The sequence below is a fragment of the Miniopterus schreibersii genome (assembly GCF_964146895.1).
Source record: "Miniopterus schreibersii genome assembly, chromosome: 22".
In the NCBI taxonomy this organism is placed as follows: domain Eukaryota; kingdom Metazoa; phylum Chordata; class Mammalia; order Chiroptera; family Miniopteridae; genus Miniopterus; species Miniopterus schreibersii.
In genome coordinates this window covers 1878196-1898996 of record NC_138124.1, presented here as the reverse complement: position 1 = coordinate 1898996, position 20801 = coordinate 1878196, and the positions used below count along the sequence as shown (strand labels likewise).

Here is a 20801-nt window from a genome sequence, read left to right as displayed (position 1 = left end):
TTAGATCTATCATTGCATTAGCCTGCTTGAGCTGCCATCACAAAAATACCGCAGGCTGGGCGCTTAACAGAAATTGATTTCTCACCCGGCCGGGCGTGGCTCAGCGGTTGAGCGACGACCTGGGATCCAGGCGATCGGGGTTCGATTCCCGGTCAGGGCACATGCCCAGGTTGTGGGCCTGATCCCCAGTCGGGGGCGTGCAGGAGGCAGCCGATCAATGACTCTCTCATCATTGATGTTTCTGTCTCTCTCCCCCTCCTTTCCTCTCTCTGAAATCAATAAAGATATATTTAAAAATAAATAAATTAAAAATAAATTTAAAAAATAAATTAAAAATAAAAAAAGAAATTGATTTCTCACAGTGCTGGGGGCTGGAAGTTCGAGATGAAGGCAGGTTTCTGGTGGGAGCTCTTCCCTGGGCTTGTAGACAGAGGCTGTGTCCTGACGTGACTGTTAAGGGGACAGGGAGGCAGCAACCTCCCGAATGCTGGAGGGTCTCTGGTGTCTTCTTATCAGGGCGCAGCTCATGTTGGGTTAGGATCCCAACCTTATGACCTCGTTTAACCTCAACAACCTCCTAAAGGCCCTGTCTCCAAATACAGCCACATTGGGGTCAGAGTTTCAGTGTAGGAATTGGGGGAGCACACAGTGCAATCGTTGGGCCTCTTCTCAGTCCTGATGTCTGATTATTTTGTATGTTAGGAGTAGCTGGCTACCCCCTTTGGGCTCTAATGTCACTAGTTTGTCATCTCTCCTGTTTTGCTGACTGTTTCCATTATGGGTTCTTCTATCTTGGGGGAGAGGGGCATTCCCTATAGGTAATTTCCTTTTCCCTGCCAAGACAAAGAGCTAGCATTTCTCGAATACCTCCTAGGTACCAGGCACTTCATATATTCATTCAGTCCGTTCCCGAATTTGTACTGAATGCTGGCTTTGTGCTAAAAACTCTTCAGGTCACTAAGGCAAAGTTCCTACTTTCATGGCATTTTCATAATGTAAAAAATTACAGCCTGAACCTCAGATGACAGTGGGCGTGGCGCTCCTCTCTTCTGCGATCAGCTTCCGTTTATGGGTGACATGTGTCCCCCACCAATTCCTGGATTCTCTACCCACTGGTTCTTGGGGCACTGGGCACGTCACCGAAGCAGCAGCGGTAACTGCGGGCATGAGGCTGGTCATCCCTGTGCCCTCCAGAGACCACCCGAGAACTCACAAGAGATGCTCCTGGGGGAGAGTGAGGCCCAGGGTCTGACTCTAACCTCTGTCAATGTCGGTGGCCTCTCCTCTAGCCAGAGAAACCCCTTTTTGTAGAGCCGAGAATGGTGGTGGGAGGGAGGGTGGCCTTTAGGGGCCCTAGAGAGAGGCCCGACTCCAGTGGGGAGGCCTCTGAACTTACAAGCTGAAGCCACCGCCTCACGTTCTCAGCTACGAATAGTCTGTAGTTCTTGACAGTTCCCGCCTCGAACACACGCCTTTTACGTGTCAGCCACGACTCTGCACAAACTGTTGCGTAGACGGAGGTACAGACAATTTGTGTTTGCTGTCAAGGGCCACAGGACAGCGGGAAAATGCATCTCGGCTCCTTTATTTTTAGTCAGCTCACCCGAAATTATTACAGCGCGATGTCTGATATAACCCTGTACTTCCTTCATTTTCTAAGTTTAAAACATTACCATGCAAAACAGAAACCCGTACGAAACATACGATGCTTACGGCTCCTTTCCACTTCTCATTTCTCGTAGCTCGAAATTTTATATGTCCTCTCCCCGACTTCTTTTTTGCATGTTTGCTTTCTCTTTATTTTCTGTTTCTTACACAGTTCCTTACTCCTTAAGAAACCTATCGGTGGCACCCAGAGGCATTTCTTAGGCTATTTGGTGGCCCTCGGAAATAGAGATTGTAGACTCTTGTGTACTGATTGAGTCATTAATCTCGATTGGATTACCGTCACTTTCATTCGATCCTACTCCAACTGGGGGAAAAAAAAAGCTAAGTTTACTAACAGATGCTAACAAAATAATACTTTAAATTTAGTGCATTAAATTTTCATCACACGTGCAAACTGCCAAGTGCTTTTCATGAAAACGTTTTCGGAAACTGATGCTGTTTAAACGGCCAAGGCGGCACTCATCGGTGGCTTCGATTTAAAAATCAGAGAAACCAAACACGCTAGCACTCAGTCTCGGGGGAGGTTCGCTCCTGCTTAGCTTTCTGTTCCTCCATTTTAACCGCAGACACGGCTGCAAGGCTACTTGTGCTGCTGGCATGGCCACGTCTGTATAATTTGCCTGGAACGGCTTTAGCATTCCTGGGGCGGCTGTGTAAACTTTTCGACCTTGAAGACGGGAACCCCAAAGCTTGGTCTGGTTTCACAGTCAGTAAGTTGTCCTTCTCAGTTCTCTCGGCAACAGCTGGCGACAAGCGAGCGGCGGGAGGGACCGTTTCAGGTGCACAGTGGTCACCCTCGGTGTCTGTCCATCGGTCCTGACGCTCCGCCTGCACCACAGCTTCTGACACCACGAAGGGGATGTCGGTGCTGCGAGAGCGCGTGATCTTCTGAACCTGGTATTCCCACTCCGTGGTCCACTGCTGCACCGCCGGGGGACACGCCTGATCCACGACTGAACTGTGTCCCGCGCTCCACTTGTTGACCCCGCTGACCCGCTTCCTGCCATGGGAATACACAAAGCTCCTGGACTTCACAGTGTGACAAGCCCTGAACACGTCATCGGGGTGATAGCGTGTCATTTTTATGTCTTCCAGGGGATGAGAAACAGCGCCTTCTACCTTTGCTGTTTCCACTGTTAGTTGCGTGGTTTGCAAATCCGATTTACTCAGTCCAGGCGTGACATCTGTTGGAGGTAAACGTGGAGAAGTCATTTCTTCTTTTTTAGAGTTGGCCTGTCTTTGGTCACCTTCAGCCGAAATCCCAATCTCTGGGCCTGATTTTGGCTCCGAAGCGTGCTTTACGTTGTCTAAGGCCAGTCGACTGCCCTCCGGTGTGGCCGGGGCGCTGGCACTGGGGCCGGGTGGGAGGTGAAGGCTGCCCTGGAGCCCGGGGATCAGGTGCGCTTTCGGGTCTTTTTCCCCCCTCATGCCCACGGAGCGGGCTTCTTGCCTGAACCCGGTCCCAGGTGGCATGGAGACCACCGCGTCCTCACACAGCTCCTCCGCGTGGAAGTGGCAGCGGAACACGCTGCAGCTGTCGGCGCTGTTGGCACTGCTCTGCCGCAGGAGGAAAGTGGCTTCACATTCGGAGGAGGCCCGGGACCGCGTCTGCACGAGCTCGGCCTTGTCGATCCCGTTGAGGTTTTCCAGGGCGTTCACCATTCGGCTGGATAATTCTTCCAGTTGAGAGAGTCGAAGGTCCACAGTCTGTAGGGTCGTTTTCATGAAACTTTCCCTTTCGTTGATCTCCTCCAACCTCATTGACATATTTTCAACTCTGGTGGAAACAAAGGCATAGGTTTATTCAACTGAGGTTAATCGGATACCAAACAAAAAATAACATTATTTTATCGTGATGTGATAGTACAGTCTTTTGAGAATCTTGGAGCTCATTGGGCATATTTTCAAACTTCATATGCGCCTAACGAAACTGCTGAAAATGACTATCGGAAGCATAAAAACCAAAACAAACCCTCATAGACACAGACAACAGTACTATGATTACCAGAGGGAAGGATGGGTAGTTTCATATCTTTCATCAGGTTTGGGGGAAATTTCGTCATTATTCTTTCAAATATTCTTTCAGCCGCTTCCTCTCCTCTTCTTCTGGGACTCCCATTATGTGTATGCTGTTACGGGGGTGGTGTTCCACAGGTCCCCAAGACGCTGTTCCCGCTTTATCTTTCTGTCCCCTACACTGAACTGACTTAGTGACTTATCTTCAAATTCGCTCATTCTTTCTTCTGCCTGCTTGAATCTTACTTTTGCCTCTATAGTCAAATTTTCATTTCAGTTATTGTACTTTACACAATTCCAGATTTTCTGTTTGGTTAAAAATTTTTATTTATAATATCTTTTTCTTTTTTTTAAAATATGTATTGATTTTAGAGCAAGGAAGGTAGAGGGAGAGGGAAAGAGAGAGAGAGAAACATCAGTGATGAGAGAGTCATTGATCAGCTGCCTCCTGCATGCCCCCCACTGGGGATCGAGCCTGCAACCCGGGCCTGTGCCCTGACTGGGAATCGAACTGCAATCTCCTAGATCCTAGGTCGATGCTCAGCCACTGAGCCACGCCTGGCCGGGCTATAATTTGTTCATATTCTCTATGTGGTGAGACATCATGCTCATACTTTCCTTTTGATCTTTAGAGATCGTTTTCTTGAGCTCCTTGGATGTATTTTAAGTTGCTGATTTATTGTCTTTGTAAAGAAGTCCAATATCTGGGATCCCCAGAGCCCAGTTTCTATTGATTGCCTTTTTCCTGATGTGTGGGCCATACTTTCTTGTTTGCACACCTTGTGGTTTTCATTTAAAACTGGATATTTTGAATATTTTAACATGGCAGCTCAAGCTATCAGAATCCCTGTCCTCCTCAGGGTTCATTATTCCTGCTTCTTATTAGTTGTTGTTGTTGTTTGTTTAGTGATTTTTTTCTGAAATAATACTGTAAAGTCTCTTCTTTGTTCTGTGTGGCCACTGGAATAGCTGTCCTGTTAGCTTAGTTGTCAGAAATGATTAGACAGAGATTCCCATAAAACTCTGGAATGAAAAAATGCCCCAGTCTTTGCTGGGGGCGCTCTATGTGCCCACATCTGCAACACTCTGCCAGGCGGTTTACATCTTTGCCTCAGCCTTCCTTTCTGCTCACACAGAGACTCCAGGTCAGCCAGCATTGAGATCTTTCAGCCTTCTCAGGTCTTTCCTGAGCATGTCCCCTGCCCTATGTATGCATGTGGCCTTCGAGACTCCCAGGAGCATGTCACAGCTCTTCAAACCCCTATGGACATCTCATTTCTCAGCCTTTCCACCCAAACCTTTTAGTTCATCTATTGTGTGCCCCAGTGCTGGTACCTATCCCCTAAGGGAGCAGGGAATAAAATAAATGTTATTGACAAAGTGCCCTCACCTCCATGCCCCCAGTCAGCAGCTCTAGCACTGGGCCAGTTCCAAGTCAGGGGAAATGAAGACAAGCCTTTCCAGCCAGTCTTTCCGGGAGCCACCAGGCAGGATTAAACAAATAATTACAATTCTTTGTGGATGAGGTCCTTTCTGCTTCCACTGGTACCAGGAATTCAGGCTGTTATTTTCAGGGCTGCCACTGAGCTGAGGAGTGGGGGGTGGGACTGGTATGTTAAAATGCCCTAAAGCTCACTTGAAAAAACAAAACACGTCCCAGCCATGGTTCTTGATTTAGCACTCCGCAGACCGCTATAAGTCATTGGTTAATTTCCAGAGTTCCTAAAAAGTTGATTTTGAAAGTCGTCGCCAGTTTTGTTGTTTCATCTGTGGAGGGGTGAAATTCCAGAGTTCCTTACTGGGCCGTTTCTTGTTCACTTCATCTCCCTTGATGCTTCTGGAATGCCCGGTACGGAACAGACACCCCCCACCCCCGCACATACATTCACTCAGGTTGGTGGCGAGCTCTGTAGTTCACAAAGGACTTTATGGGGTTACTCTCCTAAGCTTCTGCCTCTCTGCAATCTCCCTGGTATTTCCAGTTCCCTGGAGCTCCTCCTTCCCAATTAGAAATCTGGGACTTGAATTAACCTGCTCTGATCCACACTTTCCACAACAATGGTAACGCGATAATGCCGTGACAATGAAATTAAATGGTATAAATAAAAGTTCTCCATGAACTGCAAAAGATATGCAGGTGTAAAATAGCATGACCGTATGAAGTAGGTTTAATTGCACATCCGCACATGCTTTTTTCTTTTTCTTTTTGGTTAACTCTCACGCAAGGGTATTTTTTCCATTGATTTTTAGAGAGAGAGGGAAAGAGGGAGGGAGGGAAGGACATTGACAGGAGACACATCAATTGGTTGCCTCTCACAGTGGTGCTGGGGATGGACCCTGCAACCCAGGTACATGCCCTTGACTGGGAATCGAACCTGCGTGGGTTGATGTTCTAACCACTGAACCACACATGCTTTTTTTATATCTGTGTTTTAGTATAGCTATTACATAGGCTATGTGATGCTGAACATTATACCACTAAAGCTTAAAGTAGTTTCACTAAATCACATTTTTGTTAACAGCGTTGTAAATAATGCTTTCCGTTTCATTCAAATAATGGGTACACATTTGGGGGAACTTCTGTAGTAACTTCCAAGAGAATACCTATGAATGGCACAACTTCACTGGGTTTTCAGAGACTCCTCTCTATGAAATGTGAGGTCCGAGTTCCTGTTCTCACGGTGAGAGTCGCTGTGGGTCTTCCCCAGGGACAGAGCTTAGACGCTGGGTGGGAGCTCTGTCGTAGGCCAGTCATTAAAACCTGTTTTATATGCAGTCAGCTTTCCATGGGCAGCCATCACCCTTCACCTGCAAGGCACCTCAGAAATTATATGGGTACATTTCCTTAATGACAGAGCTAAAGCTTCACATAAAAACATAATGTTAGTGGAACAACTGGGTGCAGTTTGTACTTAAAGAAACCTTGCTTCAAGCTCCCACGGTATTCTATATTGAGTTCTAAGGCATTCCTGCCCTGTAATTTTATTCCAGGTCTACAGATCATAAAGTCGTCTAATCCAGCCCAAGTTTTACATCCAGCTATTTTAATCCCCATTGACGTCTTAATAGGGGGCTGCCTTTTAAGTTGAGTAATTGTAGGGAGAGCGCCCAGGGCAGGGCCTGACTGTGCTTACCTACGAGTTTATAAATGCAAAAGAGGACACAAAGAACACGACTTAAGTCTTAAATCCTCTGGCTTTCTCCTTTTCAGCAAGCAAAATTCTAGAGAGTTACTCAAAGAGTATTAAGCTCTCTGGGGCCCTAGCTCTGTGATGCACCATTTTATATACACGGTCCCGGCCACACCTCAGACCTCCTTGGTTTCTGGGATTCAGGACAACGAAATCATTACCCTTGTCTGGCTGAGTTCCACTTTCTGTTCAGGTCAGACTCTGTGGTCAGTCACTCAATGAAGCTCTGATTAATACCCTAGGTTCTCGCCCTGGTCAGTGTGGCTCAGTGGTAGAGCATCTGCACATGCACCAAAGGGTCTCGGGTTCGATTCCTGGTCAAGGGCACATGCCTGGGTTGCAGGTTTGTTCCCCTACCCCAGTCGGGGCATGTGCGGGAGGTAACCAATCTATGTGTTTCTCGCACATCCATGTTTCTTTCTCTCTCTGGCCCTCTTCCTTCCTTCCTTCCTTCCACTTTGTCTAAAAATCAATGGAGCCCGACCAGGCATAGCTCAGCGGTTGAGCGTCGACCTAGGATCCAGGCGATCAGGGTTCGATTCCCGGTCAGGGCACATGCCCGGGTTGTGGGCTCGATCAATGACTCTCTCCTCATTGATGCTTCTATCTCTCTCTCTCCCTCTCCTTTCCTCTCTCTGAAATCAATAAAGATATATTTTGCCCGGCCAGGCATGGCTCAGCGGTTGAGCGTCGACCTAGGATCCAGGCGATCAGGGTTCGATTCCCAGTCAGGGCACATGCCCGGGTTGTGGGCTGCAGCCGATCAATGACTCTCTCATCATTGATGTTTCTATCTCTCTCTCTCCCTCTCCCTTCCTCTCTCTGAAATCAATAAAGATATATTAATAAAAAAAAAAAGACAAAACTTTAATAAAGATATATTTTAAAAATAAAAATAAATGGAAAAAATATCCTTGACTGAGGAATAACCAAAATATATAGATACATTGAAATAGGTAGACAGATAGATGATAGATAGATATGCTGGGTTCTTTCTCCCTTACTTCCAGCATAATTATGATGATCCCTAACCCTTCTTTCAGTACAATTAGGACTCCAGGGCTGGGCAGGAACAAAGTTGGCCGGAGGCAATGGAATATGTTCATGCCATTACTTTCAGACACTAACACGCTTGTGGTAGCCCCACGGACCGGGTTCTTGGGAGCATAGGTCCCTTCAGCCCCCCTTTTGCTATGCCTCGTGCATCATTCACTCCCTGCCTCCTTGCCCTTGGGCTGAAGAGAGCCACCGTGAAGGTCGTTGACTTGGCCCCATACAAAGTCCTGTTCTCTCTTTCCAGTTGGGTCCTCATGACTCCTGCTGGGCCGTCGGCTGGCTCCCTTCTCACCCCATTTCCCCGAGAGGTGAATTCAAATCCTCCCTATTGGCCTCCCATCTGTAATGTTGCTGGCGGGTACTCTTTCCCCATTCCTGTGGTTCCTTCCTGTGCACTGGACTTCACATTTGTGTGAAACTCCAGGCCTCTCTTCAGTCTTGTTGCTGTTAATCCTCAACAGAGGATATTTTTTTCCATTGGTTTTTAGAGAGCATGGAAGGGAGGGAGGGAAGGAGGGAAGGGAGAGAGAGAGAAACATCAATGTGAGAGAAGCGCATCAACTGGTTGCCTCCTGCACGTGCCCTGACCGGGGCCAGGGATCGAACCTGCCACCCGGGTATGTGCCCTTGACAGGGAATCAAACCCCAGGCCCTTCAGTGTGCAGGCCGACACTCTAACCACTGAGCCGCGCTAGCCAGGGCTCTCTTCTATGTTTTACTTATTCTCAAGGAGTGATTTTCGGGCTGGGGTTTGGGGACCAGGCCCCCTGCATGCTTTCATCTCTGTCTTTGGGAGCCAGCTGCCTGCAGGGAGCATGTGCTCTCTCTCTCCCTGTCTCGCTCAGGTGCTCGGCTGGGTAGGGAAAGCCGACTCCACGTGAGAAGGGAGCCTGCGGTGCCGCCTGTGACTGAGTGTGTGTCTAATTCTGGGGTGTGGATTTGGCAAGAACTGAACCACACCCTCCAGCACAACATTAATTACTAACAAAGCTGGTATTTTATTTTTTTTTATCTCCATCTACCTGATACCTGCGTCTATTGCTGGATTGGCTCTCAAAGCCGGGTAAGGAACAATAGTGTCATTTACTAGGACATTAAAACCCTAACACTCAACCCCACCCATCCCCCATCATCCAAGTGACTCTGGCTCCTATTAATATATAAGATTAACAACATATCTCTCTGGGATCTTCCCAAACTTCGCCTCTGTCCCAGCCTGTTTGTCTTTCTACCACCTTCTCTCTAAGACTGATCTCTCTCCCAGGCCGTCTTCAGGTTACTACCCGTTTCTTTCCTTCCTGTCTTTCCTGTAAGTGTCTCTGTTACCAGCATCTTCTCTTCCCGACGGTCACTTGGGAAGAGACTGTCCATTAAGATCTCAAGGCCACAAACTGCTCATTACCTGTCCAGCCTAGAGGAAACCCAAGGCCTTACCCAGATCCACAAATCTGGCAAGAAACCACTGAGCCCAGAGTGTTTAGGGGAATTTGAACCTGCTGTTAAAGGTTTGGCTCCTCTAAGATCCATAGATCCTTAAGTCTAGGAGCAACTGCATTTAAAATGTATAATTTATGAGCCCAGCCGGCATGGCTCGGAGGTTGAGCATCGACCTAGGATCCAGGAGATTGCAGTTCGATTCCCAGTCAGGGTACAGGCCCGGGTTGCAGGCTCGATCCCCAGTGGGGGTCGTGCAGGAGGCAAGTGATCAGCGACTCTCTCTCATCATCAATGTTTCTCTCTCTTATCCTCTCTCTGAAATCAATTAATGAAACTTTTTTTTTTTTAATGTGTCATCTGTGAGTTATAGCTGCGTACTTTGAAATATCGCACACGTAAAGTGAAAAAGGAAAACTCGCTGGATTACGCAGTTCTCATTGTTTAAGGGAAGGAAGCTGAATCTCTGATAAAGTTTTGTCAGAAAAAATTCTTTCCAACTCAGTTGCTTTTGAACCTGCGAACCAATGACAAGGATGCCAAGCCTCACAAAACAAAACCCAACTAACCACAGCGTTGCATTTAACAGCGGGTTTGCAAGAGACTCACGGAGATGGCCTTCAACTCCAATGCATAAGGGTGCAGGTTATCAGTTACCAGCTGGTCTGATGAGAATAGAATATTCCGGCTGACAAGTTCTGCCTTGATTGTGCTGGCAGGAGGAATTTATAAGCTGTTCCCCTCCCACCAGTCCTCTCGGTTCCCTGATGTTATCCCTCCCAGCAAAGAGACCACACCTGCCAACACCAGTGCTTGTTTGCTGTTGCTGACATGGGGGAGCAGAATCATTTGCATCTTGAAACTGCTCCTGGCTCCTAATAGGAAAACCAAAGTTTCGAACCCAGAGGGATGTCCTATTTGGTATTCCGGGAGGGAACCAAATAGAAATTTGCATTCAAATCAGATGACAAACTTTTGAGTCATGAATTGTTCACCAAATGGAGCTCCTACCATGTGGAAGTGTGCAGGATCCCTGGCCTAGCCTAAGGTGTGAGGTGGTTGGGGAAGTCTTCTGTAAGGAATTGGCATTTGAGCAGAGATCCAAGGAATGAAAAGGCAGAGGGACAGCATGTGCAAAGGCCCTGTGGTAGGAAGAAACCGGTTCCTTCGAGGGAATGAAAGAATGCCGGAAAGACTGGAGTACTGAGCATGCCAGAGGCTGGACAGACAGCTGGGCCTCATAGGCCTGGAGGCAGTGGGAGCCATGGCAGGGCTATTAAGGAGAGCTAGTGGGGGGGGGGGGGGGTAGCATGCAGGACTTGCTCAGAGTCTATTGAGTGCAGATTGGATTGAAAAAGCAGGAAAGAATATGGAGAGTTCAGATAGGGGGCAGCTGGAGGGATCCTAGTGGGAAATGATGGTAGCCTGTACCAGTGTGCTGGTGGGAAAGCAAACAGAACTTGGGGAAGTAAACAGAACCTGGTCGTTAGTGGAGAGGGAGGTGTCAGAATGATCTGCTGATGTCACTGAATGAGATGGCCTGTGGTGCCACTGACAGAGCTGAGAGCACAGGGGGAAGTCCAAGGGTGGGAGGAAGCCGTGAGCGCAGTGCCCTAAGCCACCAAGTGACCTGTTGGGTGGGGCTTTGAGATAAGCACACCACTGCAGCCCAGTGTGCGGTCAACTAAAAACTGAGTGATATTGTAAATTTCCTGTTGGAGGGCTGAATGTTGGCTCTTACAAAACGTGGACATTACAGGTTGACAAGAAATTGTTAAACTGTTAGAATTTTATATAGAACTTTGCAAGCATTAGGGGAAAGCCATGAATTTGGTTCCTGCACATTCATGGAGCACCCTGCACGGAGAAGCACCCTACACAGAGGAGCAGCACCCTGCACGGAGGAGGAACCTGCACAGAGGAGCAGCACTCTACACAGAGGAGCATCCTGCACAGAGGAGCATCCTGCACAGAGGAGCAGCACTACACAGAGGAGCACCCTGCACAGGGGAGCATCCTGCACAGGGGAGCACCCTGCACAGGGGAGCACCCTGCACAGAGGAGCATCCTGCACAGAGGAGCACCCTGCACAGGGGAGCAGCCTGCACGGAAGAGCACCCTGCACGGAGGAGCACCCTGCACAGGGGAGCACCCTGCACAGAGGAGCAGCACTCTACACGGAAGAGTACCCTGCACAGAGGAACACCCTGCACGGAGGAGCAGCCTGCACAGAGGAGCAGCAGCCTACACAGAGCAGCAGCCTACACAGAGCAGCAGCCTACACAGAGGAGCACCCTGCACAGAGGAGCACCCTGCACAGAGGAGCAGCAGCCTACACAGAGGAGCACCCTGCACGGAGGAGCACCCTGCACAGAGGAGCACCCTGCACAGAGGAGCAGCACTACACAGAGGAGCACCCTGCACAGAGGAGCAGTCTACACAGAGGAGCGTCCTGCACGCAGGAGCAGCCTGCACAGAGGAGCAGTCTACACAGAGGAGCGTCCTGCACGCAGGAGCAGCCTGCACAGAGGAGGACAAGTGTATAACTTCCTGTGTGAACACATTTGCAAGACTGAGACTTGCAAATCGCTGGTCCAGGTTTTGAAAGGTGCCCAGACACCAGGGAGGCCCGGAAGGGCCCGACCCCAGGTCTGAACAGAGCCGGTGATGACACAACTAGGAAAATCAGCAAATGGTGACTCAGAAAATGAACAGTCCATTTTAGAAGCATAGAGAAATGGGAGAAACGTCCGAGGACTCAAAAGTTTGATTTTCAAAACCATCACTGGTGCCAAAAATTAGGGGGAAATAATTAATTTGCTCTCCATTGCTCCTCCGCTGGCCTGGGTAAGCTTCTCCCCCTGAGCCCCCTCCTTTCTGTCTCCGGTAGTCACCTGTGAATGCGCTCCCATCGCCGGTGTTCCCAGCCCAGGGAAACGGGAAGGAGCCTGTTTTTACTGCCCGGCACACTTTCATTCCTGTGATGTGTGCACGGGGCCCTGGAGGAAAACCACGTAATTTGGTAGTGACCTGATAACCACATTCCTGGAGCCTGGGTCCAAGAATGGTAAAAATCCAAACAATGCTCCGGGGAGGGGGGGGAGAGGGAGCATGAGGCAGAACACAATTTCCACTGTAAATTACTGGCTGTGATTCCATCCAAGTTAATGTCTAACTGAAAAGTGGAAATTTCCCATCATCAAGATGGGGGTCCCTCATCTCTCTATGAAGAAATAATTGGTACATTTCTGTTCTTATTCTCACCCGAGGATATTTTTCCCATTGCTTTTCAGAGTAGAAGGGATGGAGAGAGAGACAGACAAAGATTGGCTGCTTCCTGCATGCACCCCAACAGGGCCAGGGATGAGCCTGCAACTGAGGCACATGCCCTCGGCTGGAATCAAACCCGGGACCCTTCAGTCCACAGGTCGACACTAAGCACTGAGCCAAACCGGCCAGGGCTAATTTGTACATATATATATATATATATATATATATATATATATATATATATATATTTTTTTTTTTTTTTTAATGTAGCTTTTTATTTAAATTTTTTTTTAATTTTTTTTTTTTAATTTGTACATCTTGAAAGCTTATTAATCACTATTAAAACAGCAAGGAAGTGGTTCCAAGTTTTATCGAAAAGATACCTTATTAAGACCAAACGTTGGTGCGATGACCCTTGAGTTTGGCCGGCTGTATTACAAGGTGACTAGGTCTAGGAGGGGAGAGAGGCCAGAGACCTGCCGCTGCCAGGGGCTGAGGAGGAGTCACTGGCCTGGACACGCACCAGGGAGACTTCAAGGAGCACCATGAGTTCTGTTGTAATTTGAGGGCCCCTGATTGGGAGCTATGCTGAAATAGTCTTTTGAGGCCCTACCGGGTCTTTACGCTCATCTGTAACCTGTATCAGGAGCCTGTAATTCTGAGCACCCAAGGATATCATGCTGAGCTAGAGTCCCCTTAGGCAGGTCTGCTTCTCCACGCTCGCCTTCTACCCACATTGTTGGTTAAACTCTTTGGAACAATGTGAGTTTTTTTAATCAATTATAATTTTTTTTTAATATATCTTTATTGATTTCAGAGAGAGGAAAGGAGAGGGAGAGAGAGAGACAGAAACATCAATGATGAGAGAGTCATTGATCGAGCCCGCAACCCGGGCATGTGCCCTGACCGGGAATCGAACCCTGATCGCCTGGATCCCAGGTCGACGCTCAACCACTAAGCCACGCCCGGCCAGGCCAATTATAATTTTTAACAAGCTCAAATTGCTTTTCTTAACTGACAGTCTCGAAAACTGTGGAATGAAAGAATATGTAGGAAGCCCTAGCTGGTTTGTTCAGTGGTTAGAGCATCGGCCTGAGGACTGAGGGGTCCCAGGGTCAGTTCTGGCCAAGGGCACCTACCTCGGTTGATGTTTCTATCTCTCTCTCCCTCTCCCTCCCTCCTTGAAATCAATAAAAAAAATTTAAAAAAACAAACCAAAAAAACACCCGAAATTTTACTAAACCAGAGAACGGGGAGTGCGTATTTAAATGAACCTGCCCCCCTCCCCCCAGAATGGGGTGGAGCCCGCAAACCTGGGGCCCAGAGCTGGCGACATGCTGGACGCACCTCTCGCAGGTGACACGGATGCGCTCGTCGCTGGACGACTGCTGCTCGTCCTCCTTCTCCTGGAAGTGCTCCTGCACGCACTGCTCCTCGAACTCATGCAGCCTCTTCAGCTCCTCCTCGCTGAGAAACAGCTCTGCGCGGAGAAGGGTTTGCCCGGTGAGAGCCCACGGTGCCCGTGAAGAACCCCCTTGCGTCATGGTGCATTTCACGGCCCAGCCTCAGTGGGGACACTTTTCCAACTACCTGGTCCAACTGTTTATCACACAAGAAGACCTTGTGATAAGCAACTATCATCGTTCTAATGGAGCAAAACGACTCACTTTTCAACACAAAAAGCCCAAATGGCAGCTATTCAGAAAGCGAACTGAAGTACTATTTCCTGGAAAACCTTTTGCATGTATTGCATGGATAGAGTTGAGTGTACTGCACTTATTTCCCACGATCTTTAGATGCAACACATTAAAACAATTTGAAAGGGACACTGATTTGATACAGAAGAGTTACTTTCAAGAACTCTCCATTTTTTAAAATTAATTTACTAATAAATTATTTACTAATAAATTAACAAAACTAGAATAAAATCATCACAAAACGAGAAGAGCTGCGCAAAGAATGGCAGTTGGGCAAGAGCGTTGTGCTTTCAAACATTTGAGTAGTTTAATGAGATTTCCACGAGGGTGTCCCACTGGGAAACTCCCTTGAAAGGAGCCTGAGTGAGAAATGAAAGGGTCATGCACATACTCAGTCCTCGATCCTGCTCGTCTTGGTCCCCTTCTCGCTTCTTCCTGCAGCGACCACTGAGACGCATGACGATTATGTAGATATGGCTTAAAATGATCATCGGTGGAGGCAGGACTGGCCGGTCGTGAAACGTCATGATCAGCTGATACCGCTGGAATTTCCACACTTGGTTGGATATGGACTTTACTTCAAAGAAGGTATTGCTTTAAAAAGAACACATTTTCAGTTAATCATCATACTTCTTATGTGATTCTCCAGAGCAGTCAGAGTTGCCGTGATATGACAAGACGCAATGAAATGGCCTTTGAGTGCCGCTTAGTTCTAACTCCTAGATGGCCCTCTCCTTTGGTTTATCTATCACTGTGGGGATCATCTACACTCAAAGGCATTTTACTCGCATAAATAGTAATTGCGAGTATTGAAATTGTTACAGCTTTCTTGAAAAAAACCACGTGGCTGTCATCAGACTCATATTGCTCAGGGAATTTTATTCCATATATTTAAAAGTATGAGCCATTCAACTAAGCATTTTAAAGTATTTAAACTTCCATTTCAGCCTACTTTATTTTTGGTAACGGAATTGATTACTTATGGTACTTATTTGATTGAAGATGAGCTATTTTGGACGTTGGGTAGGTCCCATCTTTGTGGTTGAGTTTCCAATGGGAGGCGGTAAGGGCACAATGGTTGGCAGTGGGAATCCTGATTGAACGTGTTTTCTGTCAACACGGGGACCTCAGAGAAGCCAGTTAACTTCTCATGACCTTTATTTTCTCGTCTCTCAAACGTGGAGTTTGAACCAGGTTCTCTCCAATGCCCCGGTCAGCTCTAAGAGTCTATATTTCTGTGATGGATCTTTTCCTCATATTGTTCATCCTAAAAGCTATACAAATGTTTTTCAACATTATTAAGCATGGTCATGTACTCACCATGCCAAAATGGTCAGGTTTTACCAAAAACTTGATTTTCGGTTTAACCATTTTTTTCTAGGCTATTTTATTTTCTATTCTGTCAATATTTTATTATAATATGACAGCAATTGTCACAGCTTAGGGACGACATTGCTTTCTGTGCCTCTGATCATGAATTAAAGGCACGACTACATCAAAGCTTCTCTACTTCAGGAGACTTTCATCTAAGAAAATATATATATATATTTTTAATATATCTTTATTGATTTCAGAGAATGGGAAGGAGAGAGAGAGAGAGAGAGAGATAGAAACATCAATGATGATAAAGTCACTGATTGAGCCTGCAACCCAAGCATGTGCCCTGACCGGGAATCGAACCCTGATTGCCTGGGTCCTAGGTCGATGCTCAACCGCTGAGCCATGCCTGGCCGGGCGAAAATATTTTTAATAGATTAAAACACATCCTACTCTGGCCAGGTAGCTCAGGTGGTTAGAGCATCATCCAGATACACCAAGTTTGCAGGTTCGATCCCTGGTCGGGGCACATACAAGAATCAACCAATGATGCGTAACTAAGGGGAACAACAAATCCATGTTTCTCTCTCTCTCTCTCTCAAATCAATCAATAAATTAAAAAAATAAAACCAAAACCCTACAGTGTTAAAATCCAAACCATGATTAAATTTAATTGTATATAACATCAACTCTTGATTTACGAATACATGAAGGCTGGTTAACCTTGAACAAAAAAGACTGCAAAATTCCACCCATTTCAAAGCCCTAGTGGAATCCTGTGTACATTCACCGTAGCACAGGGGGAATTCCGAGATTAAACTGAAAACCTGTAAAATAATAATTAACAAGCACACGGTCATCAGCCATGACACATACTTGAACACCGCGATGAGCAGGTTGACCAGCAGGATGTTGGCCACCAGGAGGTAGCACGCCATGATGGCTGGGGTCAGCCAGGCGCCTGGGATGCAGGGGGGGAGGCGCTTGCCCTCCTCGTCATATTGGTTGTCACCACAAGGAGCTGAAACAAAAGTTTGTCTTTTCATGCTTGCTTTGAGATAGAATGAAATGAACAAATAACTTACAGAGGTTATTAAGTGACCTATTTCTTTTTTAGTATTTTTTTTCTGTGAAAAATATCAACTCACATACAGAAGGAACTCCTTTCTGCGCTCAGAGATGATCATTCGTAACTCGTTGCGTTCGTAAACATTGTCCCATTTCTTAATTATGTTTCTCACAGATAGAAGTTCTTAATTTTTAAGCAGCTAAATCTATCTCTATGGTCTTTTTTTTTTTTTCTTTTTAAATTTTATTATTGTTTAAAATACTACAGATGTCCCTTTTTCTCCCCAATGACCTGTTCCACCCCGTCCCTTCCCCCTCCCCAGTCCCTCTCCCCACCATTGTCCGTGTCCTTGGGTTGTGCATATTTGCATATAAATTCCTTGGTTACTTTCTCCCCCTCCACCCACCCGCCCTCCTCCCTCCCTCTGACATTCATCAGTCTCCTCTATGCTTCCATGGCATTGAATCTATTCTGTTCATCAGTTTATTAAGTTCTTTAGATTCCACGTATAAGCGAGACCATGTGATACTTGTCTTTCACTGCCTGGCTTTCTATGGTCTTTTTCTTTACTGTTGCCCATTAGAAAGGTATTGTGTCTTCTAATTATTTAACATCAGCTTGTGTTGTCTTCTTGGTTTCACTCATAATTAACTTTGAAAATAATTTTGTTATGGGGCAGGAGGTAAGGATCCCTCTACCTCCGTATCCATTAGTCTATTGTTCTGGTGCCACGTTTGAAAAATCATCTTTTCGCCCTGGCTGGTGTGGCTCAGTGGTTCGATTCCCTGTCAGGGCACATACCCGGTTGCAGGCTTGACCCGTAGTATCAGGTGCGTCGGGGGCAGCTGATCAATATTGTTCTCTCTCTCTCTCTCCCCCCCTCTCCCTTCCTCTCTCTAAAATCAATTAAAAAATATTTTAAAAGGAAAATCATCTTTTCTCCCTCAGCTCATTTGAAATGCCACTTTGATCCTATGGGACCTATTTCACGGAGAAAAGATAGGATGACCCCAACAGCGGTTAGTGAAGTAATCTCCATCAATTTATAGTCTACCTACTTCTCACTTATTTACGGTTTAAAAATCATTGACATCAGAAAGCCAGAGAAGTATTTGCACCCTTAGCTATCAATTCATTAGCTAAGGAAGAGACTAATTAATACACACACTTCACGGGCTAGAGTCATAAATTCAGGGTAAACTTACGGTTAATTTCCATGGCGTAGACTATACAGCGATTGGAAAGCAGGGTTTTATTTATTTTTAGTCATGACAGGAAAAGAGGGGGGGAAATAAGGTGACGGTTGAGAGAAAAGTAAAATGATTACAAACACGAGAAAAGCAAAATCTTCAAGCTTGGGAATTACAGATTCACGCTTGGTCACCATGGTCTATTCAGGAGAATTGTACCCATTGTTAATTCTAGGAAATGTATATATATTTCATGAATGTTTATTTTTACCATGTGTCATAAGCAGCAACAAAAGCTCAGTTGTTAAAAATATCGTGAGAAAGACACAAGGCTGTGGGCAGAGGATCATTTTAACGTTCAGGGTAACCAATCAGGCATCCTCCAGAGCCCAACACAGACACCCCACAGGCACAAATACATACAAAATAAATACCTAATAATCCGATCAAAAACCCGCATTAAGGGTGTCACCGAAAATAATGTAGCCTCCAGTTTACCTCTACCTTCTCGCATTACCCAATTGAACTGGATAAATACCGATAAAAACGTTACAACTTACGTCTGGATCCAGGGACTTTGAGCGTTTCTGTTTTGTGTTTCATGTTCACCTACCTAATACTCTTTGAAACCAAATTAGATTCTTATGTTCTGGCTTACCAGTAACTGACTTTAAGGTAGCTGGGATAATAACGTATCCCGAATTATAAAAGCTAGACAGAGGCATTGCGTGACCTTGTTATCAGTCTGACCTAGTGACTGTGGCTACACTGAGAACCCTGCGTTTCCTACAAGGGAAGGACCTTCAAGACCTTCTCTTGATGGAAGGAGACTTGCCTTGGGGCGGGGAACACACAATACAATATACAGACAATGGATCATAGAATTGTACACCTGAAACCTAGAGAGTTTTATTAACCAATGTCACCCTAATAAACTCAATAATAAAAACCCTTCTAGTCCCCAAAGGCAGAACACTGGAAGCAGCAGACCTGCTGTTGCACATAATGCTTCACGGTAACGCTAACACGCAAATGAAAATACTGACGCTGACATGAAAGCTGGACCGAAAGCCCTGGCTCGCTGGTGGGGCATTGACTGTCTGGGCCCAAGGACATCTGAGCTCCCCTCCCCTACAACCCGAGAGACGCTGTGACAAGCGGCTCAGCCTGGGGAGGTGCTGGGGTCTCCGTTCCCCACAAATCCACGTAGGGTTGTAGCTCACTTCCTCTGCTAACAGTCAGATTATTGCTAATCATTAAAAATATAGCACCCCGCTAGTAAAGGAGAGATGGACACCTGTGCGGAGAAAGGGCTCTGGTGGCTTGAAGAAGCAGGTGACGTGGGACCCCAGCACCCTGTCATGCTCAGCGTCTCATTCCACTAGGATGACACCACCAGCTCGGTCTCGGGTGGAAAGAGCTCAGGTTGAAGACACATTAGGATCCTGGCCCTGGAGCCACAGTCATGGGTTAGCATGGTCCCCAGGCCCAGCTAAAGGGACGTGAGACCCAGAATTCCGGTTAATAGCTTTTAGAGCATAAGGAACATACTGAGGTCTCAGAAATCTCCATCTGATCACCTGCACTACTACTTCATAAAATCATTGGATGTCCATGGCAGGATTTAAGAAATACTTTATCCCCTGCCCAGCTGGGCGGGGCTCAGCGGTTGAGCCTTGGCCTAGCATCCAGGCGATCGGGGTTCGATTCCCGGTCAGGGCACATGCCAGGGTTGTGGGCTCGATCAATGACTCTCTCATCATTGATGTTTCTATCTCTCTCTCTCCCTCTCCTTTCCTCTCTCTGAAATCAATAAAGATATATTTAAAAAAAAAAAAAAAGAAAAAAAGAAATACTTTATCCCCAAATTAACGCGTGCCCTTTGGTTACTTTGGATCCGATCGCCTGCCTCGGAAGCAGGGAAGAGAACCTTACTATGAATTCTAGTCTTACGGTCTATCTGGTCTGCAAACACCTCTCCGTAGATCATCCAGTAGGGCATGTAGAAGATGTTCCGGGCCAGTCTCCAGGAGGGCTCCTCGTCCGGGTGCAGGATGGCCTGCCGGGCCACCCCGAAACTCATCAGCACGACCAACATGATGACCACAAAGTACAGCATGTCAATCATCTGCACGGAAAGAAAACCGGTCTCACCGTCTTAACTCCCGGGCCAAGGTCGCGTGGTTCCTGCTACTGCCCTCCCCAAAGACGCCCTCAGCGCGTCCGAGGGAAGAGAGCCTTTCCTCTCCCCCATCCCGCCCCGGGCCATCCCCCTTTCTGCGTCTTATTCTAGAACGCTGCCGTCTTCGTCTCCATCACCCTTCCCGTCTGTTGTTGCTCATCGACAACTATTCTTCTGGTAACTACAACTGCGCACGAGAAAGGAGAGACTCGCGGGAAAATGTGTGAATTTGTAACGAAAGCTAAGAAATGGTAAGAGGAGGTGTCTCAGGCAGTAACCAGCTAATGAACGGAGAATACACCCTGGTATCTACTCATTCACTGTACAAACGCTGAGCGGTTACAATGAACGACGCTCTGCTTCCTGCACGCCGAACCGGTCTAACTTCTAATTTTGGGTATGAGCCCTGCCAGGATAAGCTAATTCATATATCCTTTCACTCCAAGCCACTCGCCCTATAAAGAATTATTCCTGGCCCGGCCGGGCGTGGCTCAGCGGTTGAGCGTCGACCTAGGATCCAGGCGATCGGGGTTCGATTCCCGGTCAGGGCACATGCCCGGGTTGTGGGCTCGATCAATGACTCTCATCATTGACGTTTCTGTCTCTCTCCCTCTCCTTTCCTCTCTCTGAAATCAATAAAGATATATTCAAAAAAAAAAAAAAATTATTCCTACCCCTGGATGGTGTTGCTCGGTGATTAGAGCACCGGCC

General features: G+C 46.9%; 1 protein-coding gene across 2 annotated transcripts in view; it reads right to left on the bottom strand.

Annotated features, from left to right (window-relative positions):
- Positions 1-1566: 1566 nt before the first annotated feature.
- The window catches only part of TRPM1 (transient receptor potential cation channel subfamily M member 1), a gene marked incomplete at its 5' end in the record, with an annotated part of 61473 nt that continues 42238 nt past the window's right edge, over positions 1567-20801 (bottom strand). Inside the window, 6 exons of one of the 2 annotated variants that reach the window (XM_081124649.1) lie at positions 1567-3445; positions 13983-14115; positions 14724-14926; positions 16526-16670; positions 17924-17944; positions 19844-20036. In XM_081124649.1, the coding sequence (XP_080980775.1) occupies positions 2170-3445; positions 13983-14115; positions 14724-14926; positions 16526-16670; positions 17924-17944; positions 19844-20036 (1971 nt within the window). In that variant the 3' untranslated portion in view covers positions 1567-2169. The remainder of the gene's footprint in view (positions 3446-13982; positions 14116-14723; positions 14927-16525; positions 16671-17923; positions 17945-19843; positions 20037-20801) is intronic. The other variant, XM_081124650.1, reaches the window with a different exon arrangement.